Raw genomic sequence first — 19,898 nt, 5'->3', positions numbered from 1 at the left:
TTTATAAAGAGATGTAAACCACTGGTTTCTCTTGAGAGTCAAGAGACCACCAGCCCCACTTGGCCATCAACAAGCTCTTTTTAACTATCGGTCATTCAATGAAACAGTCTGTCCCCGAAACTTAAGATAATTGCTTGGACAGAGCATTAAGAAGCGCAACCACATACATATATATGGTACACCGTCAATTCATAGTCAAAGTAACGATTACTATTCACCTCAGCTATTTGATCTTTATCTTACATTTGTACATTTGTAAGATGTACAAATGTGTTAATAAGAAAGATTTATCAGCGAGCAAATTTGCCAAACTTTTTTCACTCCAAACGTATTTGTCATGTTTGAAACCCTTACATTTCACCAAGAAGATTGATGCTTAATTGGATTCCAAATGAACTTCTCATGTTTAAAACCTTTAAATTTCACCACAAAAATTGATGCTTGGTAGGGTTTTAAATACAATTTTATAACCAAGCGTTCCAGAGAAAATATATAAAGTGACATACATGTTTACAACACAACTGTGCTACCGTAAGCACTTCAAAAACCAAATTGATTGATCCTTGTAACTGACATGCACTGCTTCAACATTGAACTTCGTAACAGGAAAATTAGCATGCATAAAGCTACAAATTGTAGCTTTTAGCATAAAATCCAGTAAAATCTACATCTTATTGGCCTCAAAGGGGATGGCAGAAAGTGTCCCAGGCATCTGAAAAGCACTCTCCGAGGGAATGCATATGCCTCAGCGTCTATTATAATAGCCAAGTCTACTTCCTTATCATAATTCAGGAAGGCAACCTAGCTATTAAAAATCAGAGAAAAATTCCAACGGTATGGTTGCTGGAGGTACCATTGTTGATACACACTTGAACTGCAGCAAAGGGCACTTTGTTAGGATGGAGTTAAGCTTAGGTTAGGTACCAATCTCAACTCACTGAAAGAAAATTCCAATATTTGGAAACTATGAAAATTAATTACCTTATGCTGGCCATATTTCTCACGAATTGCAGGTAGGCCACACCCCTGTATGTTACATTGAAGATCATGCAGTTCTTTTACACAAATTTGGAGCTCTGATGGTTGATATCTGGTGTAGTGTTTGAGAGTAGGCGTCTACATGTGTATAAAATTTAAATATGTCAGTTTGCAAAGGACAAGATTAAAGACAAATGAGTTCTTTAAAATGAAAGGCTTACTAAAAACATACCCATGGTTTTTTAGTTGGATCTAGAGTAAATTTTGCAAGAAAAACAGCAGATGCAGCTACTAAAGATGGCAGATACCCAATAAAACTATACTCTGGAAGGGTCAACTCTGCAAGATAATTTGCCAGGAACTCCAGCTGCAGGTATTGAACCTGTGATACACACGATAAGCATGTTATGATTTGGTAAATGCGAGTTTATTTACAAGCATTCTTATTTCTTTCCATTAATATATACAACATACCTGATGACAAACTTGAGCTGCTCGAATAAACCGCCTTTATTATTTGAAGGGTTTGATGCAAACAAAATCAGTATGTTCCAAGATAGAACTTTCTAAGACATTTCTTTGAACAATAGTTGACAGCTCAGTTAATAAAGATTAAATTTGTATGAATGTTCCGATGGTAGAAAAGCAGGTTACATCTTAACCATTACAACCTTTTACAGCAAAAACACTCACCTGAGAAAACTTTTTATAGTTGGAGACGAAAGCTCAAAATGAAGATGCTGTAGAACTTGTGATTCCATTTGCAATACCTGCATAATGCAGCAAAGATTATAAATTAAAACTAGATAAATTGAGGAAATAAAACATACAACTGTTTAACATGTAACGTGACAAACCTCATCTCGAAAATAGGTATTATCAGTTATATAGCAGAATTCTTCAACCTGGGGAGCACATATCTCCTCATATTTACTGAGCAGAAAGTAATGTGCAAAAACATGTCCAATAATCAGTCCAGCACAGCAAACATTAGGAATACTTAGGAAAAAAGGGCAACAAATGACATATTACTTACGCTGCAATTAACATGCAAGTGACACCCAGCAATTGCAAGCGTTGTCTATTTACTACATTGTTGGAAAGGTACCGGTCAATATAGGAGACTGTCAAATACAATGTATCTGGAACAAGTTTGTATTCCTCAGCGACCTACAAAAGACAAGAAGTTATTAACTGTTATGATTAATAATTTAATGGAAACAGGGAAAAAGCACAAAGATTCACCTCCACAAGCCAGTCAATTAGAATCCCTCGCATGTTGGCATTTATATCTTCCTGGACCTCTTCCATATAGTTAGCTGCCGCCCTTCTCTTCACCTGCTAGCATGGTTTTCAAAATCAATGAAAGAAATTCAAAAGAAAAGTGCAGAAAAATGTGAAAAAAAATAGAACAAAAAAATAAAACCTAAAACTGGAACAAATGAGGAAGTGACTGTGCACCCTAAATAGTGCCTACTATATCAGATTGGAGATCATTAAAGGGCACATAGTGATGTCTAGATTGATAACCCGTAGATAGCAGATGAAGAACTTTTTTGTAAACATAACGCACAAGCGTTTGTTGTTCGTAAAGAGATCCTTTTACAAGGTCCAAGTAATGACACAAAACCATACATGCCACATATGATGTGTTTTAAGCAATGCATGATATCATGGCAACAAAAGTTCTGAATTCAGTTTAAATGAAGTGGATAAGATATTTTAGCACAACCTCTTTCATTTGAAAGCTAGTCAGCTACAAATTGTTGACCTCCAATAGAGAAAACTGTTTTGAAGTCATGAACAAATGTCAAATTCATTACTTCTTTTAATTCATATAGTTATCTCAATGAAAAGAATGTTTATCAGAGTCAACGCACTTAACTTTTTCTGCACTTATTTAGATATGGTTTTGAACAAGTAGAACAAATTGTTAGAAGAAGATACCATGGATTTGCAAGTACTAATAAGTCAATCTAAGTAAATCCGAGAGGAAAACAAGTAATTGAAAATGGTTGAGCAATAAGTCTTAAATGTACCCAATACCGTGGTTTTAAATTGCTGTAAGACCTACATAATGGTATATTAGTGTAAGGTCTAACAGTATATACTATAACGTTAGGAAAGAAAAAAACAATTGGTACATTTAGGACTATCCCAAAGCAATAACTGAAAGTTGTAGGCTAGCCTCAAGGAAAGTGTTCAAAGAAAAGGGTTAACAGAAAAAAGATATATGAAGCTGACACAGTGCATGGATTTACAGTGTAGTCTAATATCTGTTGTGCAAAGGGTAACATGGATAATCTTCACAAATCTGTATCTCACTGACAACAATGTGCTCTAAATCTTTCGTGCATTGCTAGAAAGCAACTCCAGAAACATTTACCTCTGCGTCACGGATATGCTGATCTATATCACGAGCATATACTGTGCACATCCGAGGATCCATGTGATCAGTATCAACATCAACAATATGCAATTCCTTTGGTTTTGTCTCTGGTAGGGAGCTTCCCTGAAGCAACTGGTCTATACCAATACAAACATCGTAAATGAACATCAGACACAAAACAGAGACGAGAATAAAGTAAGCTTTCATGTGACGCATGCCATTTCACCCAGAAACTCTTCTGTTGAAAACGTTTCTTGCAATATTAGGTCCAAGGAGCAAAATTTAATTCACCAAGTCGGAAACATCAGAAATTTGAACAGTATCAAAAACATTTAAAAGGGAGCCATTAGAAAAACGTGGAAAATAACATTATGAAAACAGATATCATTTTAAAACAGAGGCTGAGAATTTAACTGTTGAAGCCGCACCTTGTCTTGACTTTGAGTTTGAATGCTTTGAAATGTACAGATTCTGCAAGGTTTTCTTCTCTAGAGAAGCAACATCTGCGGCGTTATCATTATCCATATATTCAACCTCTCGACTTTCTGTAGAATCACTAGTTGACATGCTTTCATCCATAGACTCTGATTCTCCATCTGACCCGCAACTAGTGGGATAAAATGATACAAGAGTATTGCAAGTTTCGTTGTTCCTCGATGAATTCTGATTGATGGGGACTTGTAGTCTGGGTTGTTTGGGAACGGAAACTGCCCCAACATTCTGCTGCTGACCAATAGCATTTCTCGAGTTGAGAGATGTTGTCTTCACCTTTGAAGTTGTGGTTTCAACGAGACCCTTCATAGACAAATAAATTAGATAAGTTGTTGCATCTTGTTTGCCTTTTAAGACAATGAATTTCTCCTGCTAGTGATTTGATTTCATCATTGGGATAGTAAAACCCACATTTGGAAAAATGTTCAAATCTAGACTTCATTGCCAGAGAAAGGAACACGATTCTTAAATACTCAGCTACTCGTTAGTTACTAGAATTGCAAAAATGTAAATTAATCATTCTGCTTTAGGTCACATTTGACTGAATTTGAACTCTCCACAATCATAAATAGTTGAACCTAATCAAATATAGACGTCCTGTAGTAGGAATTAAAGTTTTTAAACGCTTATAATATCGAGCCATCTAACAAAACTATTCCAAATACTGATCCTCTTACAACAGTTTTGCTCAAATTTCTGCAAAGTCAAAGAACTCGAAAATCAATTAAACCCTAATATATTTCGCAAACTGACCATTAGTTAATGTTCAACTCCTACTAGATTAAACCGTCATGCGAATGGCATAACAGTGCACACATAGTCAGACAGCTTCAAAGTCTATTGACCACTTGATTCCTGACTACTTGAATACACTATATATATCCCAATTATCACCCGAAAGACTTGCATAAGTCATCTGTATCAGAGTCCAGTGTCCACCCAAGCAGACAGCAACTGATGACAAATTATGTCAAGACTCAAATTTATCTGCCCATTATCAATTTGTGTGGAAGTCTATGCAATCAAATAGAAAAGAAAACAATCACAAATCAAGAAAGCCTCCTCCAGGAATGAAGGCTCGATCCTACTCCCTTAGTTTAAATCACAATGCTTTTTATATTTTGATGTATATTGGAAAACATTTGTTACAGTTTTGATGATATTATTAGAAAGTACATTGGCAGTATATGTGAGTACATATTGTCTCTCTTTGATGATAAGTCTCTTAACAACGGGAAAACTCACTCTCTCGTTGATTTTTGGAGTCCCTTTTTGTATGTATATATTGAAAGTTAATCTGGAAAATGTACTAGTAGTCTAGTACATTATATAAACCAGTTTTTTTTATCAGAGCAAAAAAAGGATTACATTCATGGTGGCACCTATTATGGGTAGATTAATGCAGATAATATTTAAAGTGCCTCCGCTGCACTCTCTGAAGGTTTCTGTTTAGTTTTAATTTGACTGGCTTTTGAAGAGGCTTGAAACTGTTTCAGATATCTTGCTATGGGATAAAAATGGTTAGTTGGATAGAAAGTAGGGGTAGGTACGAAAAATGTACTATAAATAGCCTTGATTATGGAAATCTGGAGAGAGTCGAATGCCCCTGATTTGAACGAACCCCTACAAATCCTAGTAATCTCCCTGTCCGTATTGTCCGATTTAAGCTAAGCTCAGGGAGAATGTCGTTCGGTGAAAAAACTTCATGCTCGAGTTTCCATGACTCGTGCTTTTGATCAAACAGTCGATGTTCTTTTCGCATGATCCTTGAATCTTCGAACAGATTACAGTTATAATTGTTTATTCAGTTAATTTGCTTGTTATATCGTGTTTTAGCTTATGCCGGCCTTAGGACAGTAAACAGTTGGTGTAATATGTTAGAGGTGCTTTAATTAAGCCGCACTAACAACTTTGCTCTGTTTTAAAGAATACAACATATAACCAAACACCAAGAAAATCAATCTAATTTCTATAAATTCAATGGGGATAGCAGGTTTGCAGAATTGTCACAAAGTCGTCAAGTCAATATTTTAAATCATATCCAAGGGATTTTGAGTGTCTGGACTAGAATTAGCACATACAGACCCTGTCACACTTTTATACCTAATGAAAAACATAAAGGACAAAATGTGAAGATCGAAAATCTAAGCAAATATAAAAACATATAGATTTGGCGCGTTACTCTCCATCTGAAACCCTTCTGCCAAGCAACTAACAAAAAAAAAACCAAGACATACCTGAGATTTTAGCAAGGAAGAAACAGAGGCCTCTGCAGACTTCAAATTAGCAGCAATATTGTGCTGATTCGATAAACTGGCAAGGGCGTTTCGTTTCTTAGCTTGTTGTAAGGCAGAAACAGTAGCTACTTTAACTCCATTTTCTAAGGCGGGCCGTTTGGCAGAGGACTTTGAACATCGAGGATTCTCCACATTTACAACCTCACGGCTTCCGCCACGCTGCCTTTTCCCTTCTCCTTCGAATCCCGCCATATTTTTTTTCTTCGTAAAACAACACTGAACGAGCCTTCAAATAATTCCTTGGACCGCTAAATTAAAATCCCAAACGGCAATCCTATAAATGGCCCCTGAGGAAATTGGAAGCCAAAAGAACCCCAAAATCTCGTCCTGCCACGGTTGTTGGATTCACGGCTTAAATAAACAGACAATGCTTTGATTTCAGCCAAACTATTCCAAAATGCTCTGTTTAAATAGCATCCTGAACCTCATTTAAAGCCGAATGAGGCTGCTAGATGTTACTTGTCCCCGACAGCTTTGACCTTCTCATAGCAGCCAAAGCCAGCAAAGAAGAACATTCAAATAACTCTCGGCAGAGCTTAAGATTTGTCAAAAAGCTTCGACAACCTCCATTATTGTAAGGTGAGAACCTCAGTATACACTATTAGTGTAGAAAATGGGGTTTGGAATACGCCATGACCGTATAAATATTTAAGATGAAGCTCAGCATGAGAAGACCCGATCCCATTCCCATTTCTGATTCGATCAGTGTTATTGTTAATGCGAGAGAGATAAGTAAAAGAAAAGAGAGGGAATTAGTGGATTTGAATTTTCTTTGTTTTTTGAAAAGGTTATTGGGCTTCACAACGTTCCAAAGATCTCTACCGTAGAATGGCATGATCTGACGGTTCTTGGTGATTGTACGTGGGCGCGTCTGGAGCGGGTTGTCAGGCGTGAGAAGGGGGAAATTAATTAAAAATCAATTGAATTATATATCTAGTTCTCATTTTTTGCTTTAAATTTAAATGTTTGAAATTTGGTCCTGGTCTTGGTCTTTCTCCCCTGTCTTTTTATTTTGCCGTTGGGGAGCGCAAAAGCTTTATTTTTGAAATTGAGGATGGCCCGACACTATTTATGTTTATTCATTAATTAAAGTATCATCGTGATTTGTGACATCAGTTTTCAGAAGGTACGGTATTTTAAATATTTGTCAAAATAAGTGAGGAGGATAAACATTGTTCGGCGTGTAATTAAAATTATGTTTGAACAACCCTACCTACTTTTAAATTATTTTATATAAATGAATTTTTGTTTGACCAACTGCAATTTTGAATATGGTATTCTAAACGTTCTATTTTTAGGTTTTTATTTTGTTATCTTTTTTATTAATTTATAATTTTAAATGATTTTATTTAAATTTTAAATTTATTTATGAGTTTAAATTAAGTTAAATATCAAAAAGAATCATTGTGTAAACTTCTCTGATTTATTAAATAATAGTTTAAATTAACACATTTTTAACATGTGAATTTATTAAATAATTGTTTAAAATAACATATTCTAAACATTTTTTGTGCTTTAAAACGTCTATCTGAAAATTATGAATGGGTAAAACCAGTTTAGATCTATCTTCATTTTCAATCTATCAAACACTTAAAAGAATCAAATCTCTTTTCACTCTAAAAGAGGTTTGCATTGAAAGGATTTGATCTTTTTCTTAGTAAATCTGAAATTAAGATGGATCTAGGCTGATTTTATTATTCATTATAATTAATTATAATTTATATTTCGTTTTATTTTTAACTTTTTATTATTTTTTAAATGAGCCCACAAGTAAATGTTTACAAACATATACACCACAACAATATCTCTCCCATGGTTTTTGCTTTTAGATTTAATTTTAAAAATGTTATAAAAGGCTTGCATATAAAAAGGCTATGCCTATAAATGTTATAAAAGGTTTTGCCTATAAAAATGTTCCATTTACCTACTAAAAAGCTCTTCAACACTAGTTTAATTATATAGCCTTGTGGTCCCTGATAATGGATGGAGTAACGATCTCAAAATATTGGACGGATTGAAAATGCTTTATAGTTCACTTCCGTTTTTTTTAAATAAAATATTTTGATTTTGATATGAGTAATAATTTTTGGATAAATAGTATTGATAAGTCATGATATTGGTGGTTCATGGTATTGTAACAAAGCTTATTTACAAGTTAATAATATCCATGGTACAATGGGGTGAATATCCATGGTTAAGAATCTTGTTATATTGTATGTTTATTTTAAGTATTAAGGTTTAATTTCAAAAATGTTATAAAATTAAATTTAAAATATATATATATATATATATATATTGAAATGGGTTATGAGTTTTGGGTATGTAGTATTGATGATAGTCCATGGTATTGACCCATGTTAAAATATATATATATATATTGAAATGGGTTATGAGTTTTGGGTATGTAGTATTGATGATAGTCCATGGTATTGACCCATGTTATTGTAAAGAAACATATGAAGTTAATAGTATCCATGGTAAAATGACATTAAATATTCATAGTTAAGAAATTTGTTATATTGTAAATATTAAATCTTTATATGCTTATTAATTAAATTTAAATATAAGTACACAATCATTATTTTAATTTATATGGTAAATCCCATATTAATTTATAATACTATTCATATGTTATATTTTAATGTGATATATATATATATATATATATATAATCTATCTTATACTATCTTATACTAAGTATCCATTTCCTTAAAACAAGTATCTCTAACTTTTATAAATATGTGAATAGTAAAAGTTCATTACCTTTGGTTTTGGGTTACGTTTTTTTTTTAATTCAAGCTTTCTTAACTTAAGTATTAACAACTTCAAAATGTGATAATATTGTTTTTAATAAAATAATTTTATAGGGTTAATTTATTTGACAAAGCAGGGTATGCAATGTTTTATATAAAATATTATGAGGTTTTTAATTCAATATTTTTTTTAATTTGAGATTATTTACATTCATGATATGGTTAGTTTGTTGTGCTTGCTAATTATAGTGGTAGCTGATATAATCAACCATGTCTGTGAGTACAAGACTCCTAAGTTGTCGATTCCACTAGATACTAAAAAAGAAAAAAAGTGGTGCTTCAAATGACTATAATGGTAGTCCTGAGGATGTGGTCCAAGCCTTAGGTGGGGAGGTTTGGTCTCCATAGGTATGGTAGTCCCGAGGATGTGGTCCAAGCGTTAGGTGGGGAGGTTTGGTCTCCACAGGTATGGTAGTCCCGAGGATGTGGTCCAAGCGTTAGGTGGGGAGGTTTGGTTAGTTTGGTCTCCACAAGTGTGGTAGTCCCGAGGATGTGGTCCAAGCGTTAGGTGGGTGGTCTCCATAGGTCCCTTTGACTTGGTGGTAGCAAAGAGAATCAACCCTATGTCTCATGGGAGTACCCTAATTACTAATTCATCTAATATTCCCATGAGGCATAGGGTTGATTCTCTTTGCTACCACCAAGTCACTTTATATATATTAAAAAAAGGAAAGAAAAATACTAATTTCACATCTATCAAAATATATTATAATGATTTATCAACTTGAAGGGTTAGCTCAAGTGGTCTAGAGCCAAAAGTGAAATTTTCTATATTGTTGCTAGTTGTTAACGATCACAGGTTTCACTCTCTTTAATTCCATTAGGGTGAGGCTCAATAATTAAGGATCACAGGTTCGATTCTCTTCAATTCCCTTAGGGTGAGACCGAGTAATCCCTTGGGATGAGGTCTTGTAATTAAGGATCAAGGGTTTATCTCTCTTTGATTCGCTTTAGACAACGCCTAGTAATTAAGGATCATGAGTTCAACTCTTTTGGATTCCCGGTTCATTTCTTTTTAATTCCCTTTGCATAAAGCCTTTTTGGATTCCCTATTCATCTTTCTTTGATTCCCTTTATGCAAAGCCTAGTAATAAAAAATTATAAGTTTGACTCTCATCAATTTTCGGACTCTCTTTGATTTCATAACACAAAAATAAATATTCAAAATTTCTCATGATTTCATTTCACTTAAAAATAAATAAATTTAAATTATTATAATGATTTATATAAAATTAAAAATAAAAATATTATAATGATTTCTTTCCATCGTGAATTAAATTTAAATTATTATAATGATTTATATAAAATTAAAAATTATAATATTATAATGATTTAAAATTTTAATAGTTAGTTATCTCTATTTTGTATGGGTGAAAGACATTATAAGAATTCACCTCGATAAACTTACATGTTTAGCCATATTTATCGTGAACATCATTTATAATTTTAAGAGTGTGTTGAGGTGGTTTAACTTGTTATCTTTATTTTGTATTGTTTAAAGATATTATAAGTTTAAATTCACTTTTTGATAAATTTATATGTGCAATAATATTTATTATTAATATTATTTATAAGAAATATTATTTATAAGATGAAAGGTAATTTTTATAAAGGTTTTTTGAAAAATATTTTTAATGTAAAAAATGTTTAATTAAAAATGGTTTATTTTTTATTATGGGTTAGATTTAATGGTAAAAAGTGATGATTTTTTTACCATTGGGCAAGGTTCAATTTTCATGAGGACTATTTACTTAAGTGATGAGTTCTTCACCATTGGGCAAAGTTCAATTCAGTTTGAGGGCTATTTACTTTAGAAATTATGGGGACACCTTGAGGTAGTGGTCGAACATGTGATTACACCCCAAGAGATTATACTAATGGTCTCATAACCCATACACACATAAGTGGATCAGAGCTCACCCTCCTGTCCTTCCTTTCAAAAAAATATGATTACACCCAAAGAGATTATACTAATGGTCTCATAATTGATGCACACATAAGTGGATCAAAGCTCACCCCCATGTCCTTCCTTTTAAAAAATGTCAAATGTTGATAACACAGTTGGATTTCAAGGGTTTTGTTTTGTAAGGCGGTTGAGGTTTGAAACTTGTAGTAGTTGGGAGGAGACACCAAAAAAACATAACCATGTTAAGGGTTGGTGTGGCCCAGGTCAGATGTAATCCTCGAGTGATTTTGACAACTTAGATTCCTTTGGGTGACAATTTTTTAGGCCACAAGTTAGTATTGAAAGTAACTTGTAGTAGTTGGGAGGAGACACCAAAAAACATCCAACCATGTTAAGGGTTGGTGTGGCCCAAGTTAGATTTAATCCTCGAGTGATTTGACAACTTAGATTCCTTTGGGTGGCAATTTTTTAGGCCACAAGTTAGTATAAGTCACAACACGCTAGAAAAAATAAAAATAATAAAATCAAATCAAATAAAAATATTCATCCTCCACTGATCAATCTTTTTTATCTTTCTTGTATGGCAATCTTGTGTGGGTCAAATTTCCATTATTCACCTATAATCCCCTCATAAAATGTGGGTGGAGTTATGTCATTGACTAAGTTTGTAAACCTAGTGTGAGTATAAAGGAGTGGAGGATTGCCGAAGCACTTTCAATTGATGGGTCTTATGCTTGGAGTTTCATTGATAGGGCCTGCAAGGGATAAGGAAAATGTGTAGTTTGGGGTTTTTTATTATTATTAGATTCCCATGTTCTTCACTACCAAGGCTATTCCAGGAAACAAAACAAATAATGTTGGGGAATTCCAAGTTTTTCTTTTCCTTACGAAAGTTTCTCTTTGTCATGCTTCAAATTTTTCGGGATCTAACTTCCACTATAAATTGGATGTACGTTAAACTTCAAGTCCATAGTACTAGTTTATCCTTGTTTGCTAATCAATTAAGGAGATTTCAAGGAAATTTTAGGAGGAGTTGATATCTTTTCTAAAGATAAATTACAATTGATGGCAATTTTAGGAAGAGTCGAAATCTTTTCTAGAGATAGTTTACAATTGATGGAATATCGTATCATTAAAGATGAATATCAAGAAGGACTTTTAGGCTCTTCCAAGTCCACAATTAAGGAGATTTGAAAGCAGTTTTAAGAGGAGTTGATGCCTTTTCTAAAGATAGTTTACAATTGATGGAATATTGTATCATTAAAGATGAATATCAAGAAGGACTTTTAGTCTCTTCCAAATCCACTAATTGAAGTTTATTTTTTTTCTTATGGGTGGGTTTCAATGTAATTTTTTGACATGCTTTGACTTGGTTACTTATAAGTGTTTTGATGAAATGTAATGTAAATCCTTTAGAAATGCCACTTTCAAAATTATCTATGTGATGAATAGTGAGTAGAAATATAGAGAATTTAATGATATATATAAATAATAATGCAACCCTTAACCATTATGCATCATACATCATGTAAAATGTATTTTTAATTCTCCTTGAATAAAAAACATACTTTTTTAATATATATATATATGTGTGTGTGTGTGTGTTAAAATTCCATATAACAATCTTGCTTTTTGACAATCTCCTAAAAATTAATATGATCAAAATTTCATTATTCACTCACAATTTCTATCAAGAAATTAAAAAAATTTAAATCAAAATATGACGAAATACATATTTATTTGTTCCATGGTATGTTGTCTACATAATATTGTTCATGAAATTTATTTATTTATTTTTTAAATTTAAGCTAAGTCTATTAATCCACATATCAATGAAGCAACAATCTATTTAATAAAAAGATGGTGCCACTAAAATTGTGCAACACTCAATTCAACCTAAACTTCGTTTAAAACAATTTCTATCTTCACAATTAACTCTCACCCTCGACCACTCCTATAAAATTGAAAACTAAAACCATAAAACTAACCCACACCAACCAACTAATCTAATATATATAATACTCATTGGAAAAAAATACAATTTATGACCTTTGTTATATACAACTTAAATCTTATATTAAAACGCGTTCATAATTTCCTATATCGGAATTGAAATTTTAACAAAATTGATTTGTAAGACAAGATTACCTGCACGCCCTCGTCCTTACATGCATTATGATTGAATAGAAAATGAAAGAGCGACACTGAAAAAAAAAAATTGACTTTAAGATTCTTAAGTGGAGTTATCGTTTGAATAAGACAAATGGATGTACTTACCATGTTTCATGAAGTTCAACAATTTCTTCATTCCATTTTCCATTTAAGCGTCACTTCAAATTTTCCATCTTGATTGATGTTGCCCTAAATAAAAACAAATTATAAATGAAATGATTAGTTATTTATATATAATCTTAATTAATTTTTAAATAAATAAATTATAATTTTTTACTTTAATAATAAAAAATAAATTTAGATTGATAAGGATAATAAGAAATTAATGTTTACTAAAATTTATATGATCTATTGCATCTTGTTTTGTTGAGTTAAAAGATTAAAAAGAATGGTAGTGTGACAAATATTTTAAAAATTAAATTGAATGTGAGTATAAGAGGGACAATCTTCTCACAGTGAATGATAACTCATGTCACCTGGGTTAATCATGCGCAATACTCTTGGATTTGACATCCATCTGACTCTCACAAATACCACAGTCTGTTGGCATGAATGGCTTATATACATAGCAATAGGCGTACTTCCTCTATTCAAATCTTGGTACGAGCTCTCCCTCGTAACTTACAGAGTAATCATGGTGGTTCATTATTATTCAAATGGGTATTCAAGGAGGTGATGTATGGGCAGCTTCATGGCTAGCCCACCCACTTGTTTCATTTTATTTACAAGCCAGGAGTGTTATCAGGTAGATTTAATTTTCCGCTTTGCAATGTCTATGTCTTCCTCCCTCCATGCCTGCATTCCTGTTAATTTCTCTTTATTCGATGGTTGATCCTTTTGTTGGTCTACACTGGCCCTTGCATCGATGGAGTATCAACATTGCAGTCACCCTCTACACCATTCCTCCTCCTCCTCTGAGAGTATGGGGTTCGTGGGTATTATCTTGGCCTCTACACTACATATTAATGGTGCACCTCTCACAAAGGATGATTGGCTCTTGGTGAGTGGACAACGTTGAATGTCCTTTATCTCATAGGCAACTCTCGGATGGTATACCAATGGCTCTCGTAGTGCAAGTTTGACATGATCACTCTCTATATGCTAAGCTCAGCTCTACGTATGGAGATAATTACTTGTCTCCCCCTATATCTACTGACAATTATGGTTCTCGGCGGGGGCTTTATCAATTATGGAATTGGAATCTCAAACTAGTGAACTCGACCTAGTTGAGTATAGTCATTACAAGAATCCTCTTGATGTTTCTTGAAATTCATGGCTCTCAATGGGAAGTATCCTTGTTGCTCACATGGCTTACCTAGCTCATGCTTCACTGCTTTGGGGGAGGTGTAGATGGGGTGAACCAATGGGGGCTTTCAATTGCTGATAGTGCGTTGCATCATCTCTATGGTGAAAGGTATGCTCCTACAAGGTTTTATATAGGCTAAGTGGATGGAAGGCCCTTCTTACAACCTTTCATGTTTGGTGAGTGCTTATTATCATGGATATGTCTCTTGGTCAATTAGTAACATGGAGTAGGTGTGTTTCCATTTGAAGTCGATGTTGTTCCATTGGCTCACACTGCAACAAATCAGCCCAATGGTGGCTCTCCACACTAGTCGCTCTTTGCACGACAATTACAGGTCTTTGCAAAGCTTCTTTTTTTGTCTTAACTATCAAGGGTAGCTCCTTTTTGTCTCAGATGAGTCACACTTCCTCTGTCAAGCATAGCTCCCACAATTTTTCTCTCATGTCTACATATGTACTCAAAGATTATGTCTTCTTTTTGTTGTCCAAACTATTGAAAAGAGACATTTACAATCTTAAGATTTTGTATCTGTACTATTGGTGTTGTTTCCTAGCGGGCAGACGTAATATCTCATGCAACGCTTTATTGCAGTAATAAAGATGCGAGATTTAAACAAACAAAAAATAATATAAGTGGACGATCAAAGATAAGTGTTTTTCATCTTCAACCCTCTTAGGATTGCACAAGTGATAAGCTCTTTCATGCCATGGCATTTTGGGAATTGAACAACTCCCAGTTTCACTATGAAGCTCATGAGAATTAGTTCTAATATTGGCAATGTTCACATTATTCTTAACGCTAGTGAAGACATAGAGATAATTTTGGTTTTTGAGATTGGGGTTGATCACCTTCTTATAATATCATAGTTTCCATTTTCCCTCTAGCTATTTATTTCCACACAACTTCTTCTTGAATTTGGAAGTAATAATATCTTTAATATTATATCAATTATGCAAGATGATTCCCTTCTTTATTCCCTAATGGTCCAACCAAGATTGCGCATCCTTATGCCACCCTGGCTTGAGCTAAAGGTAGGGCTTTTTCCTGTAGTTAGAAGCAATATTAGGAAACCTATTGGTGTCTATGTTGTATAACTTCTTCTTATACATAAGATACCTAGTCATAGCCATGATTTCAATGGGGAAAGGCTTGCTTTAGTCAAGAGGATGGAGTAGGGAGTATTTCCTTTAATCTTGAGGTTGTAGTTGATTAACTACTTTTAGATCTATTTAATCTTCCTCCACAACTCTCTCGATATATTGCAACCCTAAACTTCCTATCCATATACAATAAGAGTGACAAAAGTCATAAAGAGGAGTTTTTTTTAATCCCAAATTCAAATATCTATTGAATTACAATTATTTTCAAGCCCATAGTAAGCTTTCCAACCTCCATTTATCCTTTTCTCAATGTTATAATTTAAATTGAGCCTATGATGGATGTTGATTCCCAAATATTTGTTTGAAGGAACTTCTTCGAAGGAGTTGTTTTCATAAATGAAAGTATCATAGGTGATATTTTTGGATTTAATTATCATGAATTTAGTTTTGATGATATTTACAATCATATCCATCTTGGAGTAGAAATCTTGGAGGATTCTGAGATGCTTGTCAAGATTGCAATGACTCCTTGCCAAAAGAACAACATTGTAAACATAAAGGAGAAGAATTATGACCGTACCAGTGAGTATGGGACCAACACAACTTGCACCTTCTAAACATTATTCTAGCCTATTAATGTATATGCCAAAAATGGCAAGGGACAAGGGGCACCCTTGCTTGACTCCAATATTGCATTTAATTTCTTGCAACTAATCTTTAGTGGTCCTAAGCTTGGCAATAACATTCTGGTACAACGTACCATTATCTATTTTAGCCTCTTCCACAACTTTGTTTTACGAATGATGTCAAAAAATGATCTAAAGTCAACAAAGCAACGGAAAATATCATTTTTATTATTTCAACATTCCTTTGCAATTATCCTAAGAGTAACAAGATGGTCAACAATTGAATTATATTGCCTAAACCTAGCTTGGACTTTAGATCTTTTACCATGACTTTCAAGCTAAAGGCTAATCTTCTTTTCCAAAATAAACTCGTACAACTTAGGTAAAACATGACTAATCATAATGGTTTTGTAATTAGAGGGAATGTTTTTATCATCACTCTTGAAGATAGACACAATAAGGCTTTGTGTCCAAGGCTTTGGGGAAGCCTTGCTTTACTACTAAATCAAAAAACTTATGTATGTGTTGGATGATGATAGATTCTCCCATTTTAAAATTTTCAACCTAATAACCTTTAACATCCTTATCTTTTCCATTAACAAACTACTTAACCCCAAACTCCATATCTTAAAAAAATATATCATATTTTATCAAAAATTTTATAATTATATTATAATTTCTAAATTTAAATATAATATATTTAATATCATTAATTTATTATTTTTATTAAATATTCTTAATTTATTAATTTATTATTGTTAAATATGTTATTACATCCACCTCATGGGCATGAGTTCATCTGATGTTATTGTTATTTCATGGAAAATCAAGTATTTATTAGTAATCTTGAGTGACATGCAATGCATTGCGGGTCCCATGCAACGCATGCGTTGAATGACGGATGGAAACTTTCATTTAATAATGATGACACCATTTCCTTTATTTTATCAATTTACTCATATTCTCTCTATGGACTCTCAATTTACTATTCTTTCACTCTATTCTCTCAATCAGGACTCTTAAATTAATTTAAGTCTTTTCTATGTGAGAAGATTATGCAAGTTACATACGCATATAATTATGTTTTGGTTAAATCAAATCATTTTATTGAAAGTCAATATAAATACCTAATCAATTTGACATATTCTCCTCACATAAAGTGATGATAAAACAAAACAAGTTGTTCTTAAATCTTAATTTACCTACAATACATCTAAATAATTAGGATCACTACAAATAAAAAACTATTTTATTTAAAAATATTATGGTTCTTATTTTTCTCAATAAAACAAGTTTATTTTAAATAATAAATTGGGATAATCAGGTATAAAAAGCAAAAAATTTATCATATTTTTCAATCATTTGTATTTAAAATTTAAAAGAAATATTGGAATCACATATAATAATTATTGAAATTGTAAAATCCAAATACAATAAAAGTTTTTAAAGACATTAAATCCTATAAATTCAAAAATGCAATTTCAACAACGAAAAAACATAATTCCACCAATTCTTTAAAAAATTCAAAATAAACAAAAAAAGTTGAATCCAATCAATTATTTCCACTTGTTCCCTCTCATGTCAATAAAGGTACATTAAAAAAAATCAGTGTTTATCACCACCATTGTAAGCCCAAGGTCACAAGTCAAAAGCATTGTAACACCCATGCGAGGTTTTGTATTAGGTATCCCAAGGATGTGTCTTGTTCTTGAGTTTGTATTTTGTTGCCTTGGTCAAACTATGATTGGTCTCTTGTATTTCACTTTAGTTGCATCTCATCCTATATAGAATTAGAATGTCTTAAGTGATACTATTTGAGGACTCATGGTTTTATGGGAGCCTATTTTTGTAAAGGTGATCACCAGTGTATAAGCTAGTCTAGTCCACATCAAGGTGTAGTTATCTCTTACCACATGCTTATGGTCTATAGAGCATGTAGTTGTTCTTGACTTTGGTGCAATATTCCTCAGACAACTCTCATGTATGGCAGTCTCATATTAACAATTTCATGTTTCCTAAGGCAATTCATGGTTCCTAATGCAAAGAGGTTTAGTTGGTCAAGAGATCATCTTTGTCTCATATTGTGCACTTCAATGAGAGGAATACATGCCACAAATAATTATTTTAATCAGAGAAGGCAACTTAATTATAACTTGGTAAAACTTGGACAATTGATCAAAGCAAGATTCCAGGTGGCATAACAAGGGGAGAGTTGGGAAAAATCAAACACGCATTATGTCCAAAGTGATTAGCATAAAAAGGAGAACGAAACCCAGGTGCTAGATTTCAAAGATCCATTAGGGAATTAAAGAACCAACATAGGGGGTAGATGACATGGCATAACAAATTATCATGTGGCAATACCTTGTGGGATGTGTAAATTCCGAGAGAAACCTAGTGCAAAAGGTTGGTTTAGCAATGCCCAAGTTCTAGAATTGTTAGGTCATCAAGGGCATTGGAGATCCATCTTTTACGTGGCTAAATTGGTTTACCAAAAGGAAAAGTCAAAACTAGTCGTTGGTGAAGTCAACTGATCATTAGAGGGTCTAACTAGCCATTAGAGACCCCGTGGACCAATTAGTTGAGTAAATGACCAAAAAAGTAGTTGCTTGAAGATGAAAATTTCCTCCAAGGACCAATTCAACCTCTTCTCTCTGAGTCACAATACCCTATGAACCAAGTCTAACTCTCCAAGGACCATCCAAGTGGAACATTGAACCAACTAAGTCCATTATTTTTTATTATTGACCATATCAAACCATTAGCAAAGGAAATCGTGACCTAATTGAGGAAATTTTTCCAAGTTGACCACTTAGTGGGAAAATAGAGAATTGTTATGTAATATGTTATGGAAAAATTATTAAGTCTCAAACTTGTAGATTACTAGTAAATTACTATTTTGAAGAGTTGTTAGCTAGCCTGCAAATTGTTCTATAAAAGTCTAGCCTCCCCTCATTGTATTTTTGTTGTTATCATATGATATTTGTACCATCAAGTAATAATGAACTCACATTTGCAAACCATTGTCTATAATTTCTATATACATTGTGTGGAGTGGTTTTTATCTTCCTTTTTTTCTTGATCGTATGTTATTAGGGTCCAATCTATTAAACTTAATAATCAATAAAATTATACATAAGTTAATAGATCATGCCATTAGGGGGCTACATAGGCTTGTGGCAGGAACGAACTAGGGAGCAACCCCAGTTGGCCTTTTTTTTTTTGCAAGTGGATCAATAAAAGTGACCTGACCATTCGAAGGGGAGCTTTTAATCATGTAGGATTTCATATTCATCTTCACACATGATCTAGAGATCAAAGATGCCACATTGAAGGGGTCTCTCTTAGTTGGGTTTGAACATTATTAAGGGTATTAAGTCAATAGTGGGGGCAACTTCTCTTAGAGACCAAATCTACTCTCTTGATTTATCAAGCAAGATCAACTTAAGAAGGTGTTGATTTCACACTCTAGCAAGAGTGAGGTATGTTGGGCCCATGTGTAAATTTAGCAAACATTTCTCTCCAAAAAACTCAAGGTATTACATTTTAAGCATTAGTTTATGATTTATTTGCTTGTTGATTCTTCCATTTATTTATTTTATTAGCAAGCTTTGTATTAGGAAAATGAATTAAAATTGCTAGATCTAACTAACTATAGGTACAAGAGATATTATTTGCACATTTTATGCTTATATATTGTGGATTTATTTTCCAAATCCAAGGATTTGTTGGTTGTAGCACATAGGATCTAGGACAAAAGCATGGTTTCAACACTTTTCCAAGTAAGCTATACTTAGAAAAATCCTTCATTTGACTCTA

General features: G+C 33.1%; 1 protein-coding gene across 2 annotated transcripts; it reads right to left on the bottom strand.

Annotated features, from left to right (window-relative positions):
- Positions 1-441: 441 nt before the first annotated feature.
- LOC149205294 (cyclin-A1-4-like) lies at positions 442-6,858 on the bottom strand. 2 transcript variants are annotated; one of them, XR_016251868.1, is made up of 11 exons: positions 6,097-6,858; positions 3,796-4,162; positions 3,365-3,504; positions 2,224-2,316; positions 2,015-2,148; positions 1,836-1,911; positions 1,672-1,748; positions 1,453-1,486; positions 1,287-1,360; positions 982-1,116; positions 442-874 (listed from the first exon to the last, which is right to left on the bottom strand). XR_016251868.1 is itself a non-coding variant. In XM_089393442.1 (11 exons), exons 1-11 carry the CDS (start codon positions 6,346-6,348, stop codon positions 809-811), a joined length of 1,524 nt encoding a protein of 507 aa, XP_089249568.1. In that variant the 5' UTR covers positions 6,349-6,858; the 3' UTR covers positions 442-808. The 2 variants fall into 2 exon arrangements, 1 of the variants encoding a protein (XP_089249568.1); XM_089393442.1 differs by having other exon boundaries at positions 1,211-1,360.
- Between the last annotated feature and the right edge of the window lie 13,040 nt (positions 6,859-19,898).

The sequence above is a fragment of the Pinus tabuliformis genome, chromosome 1_2 (assembly GCF_031772625.1).
Source record: "Pinus tabuliformis cultivar Carrire ecotype Pingquan chromosome 1_2, CPIR1, whole genome shotgun sequence".
NCBI lineage: Eukaryota > Viridiplantae > Streptophyta > Pinopsida > Pinales > Pinaceae > Pinus > Pinus tabuliformis.
Note: the sequence above shows the minus strand (reverse complement) of the source record. Positions and strands in the feature narration are given on the sequence as shown.

Bases quoted from the DNA above. Each gene is read 5' to 3' on its own strand.
- LOC149205294 (XM_089393442.1), bottom strand. From the start codon at position 6,348: ATGGCGGGATTCGAAGGAGAAGGGAAAAGGCAGCGTGGCGGAAGCCGT. The intron at 2,317-3,364 runs GTAAATGTTTCT...CCATGCTAGCAG, and splicing joins AGCATATCCGTGACGCAGAG to GTGAAGAGAAGGGCGGCAGC. The intron at 1,361-1,452 runs GTATGTTGTATA...TGTGTATCACAG, and splicing joins CAGCTCAAGTTTGTCATCAG to GTTCAATACCTGCAGCTGGA.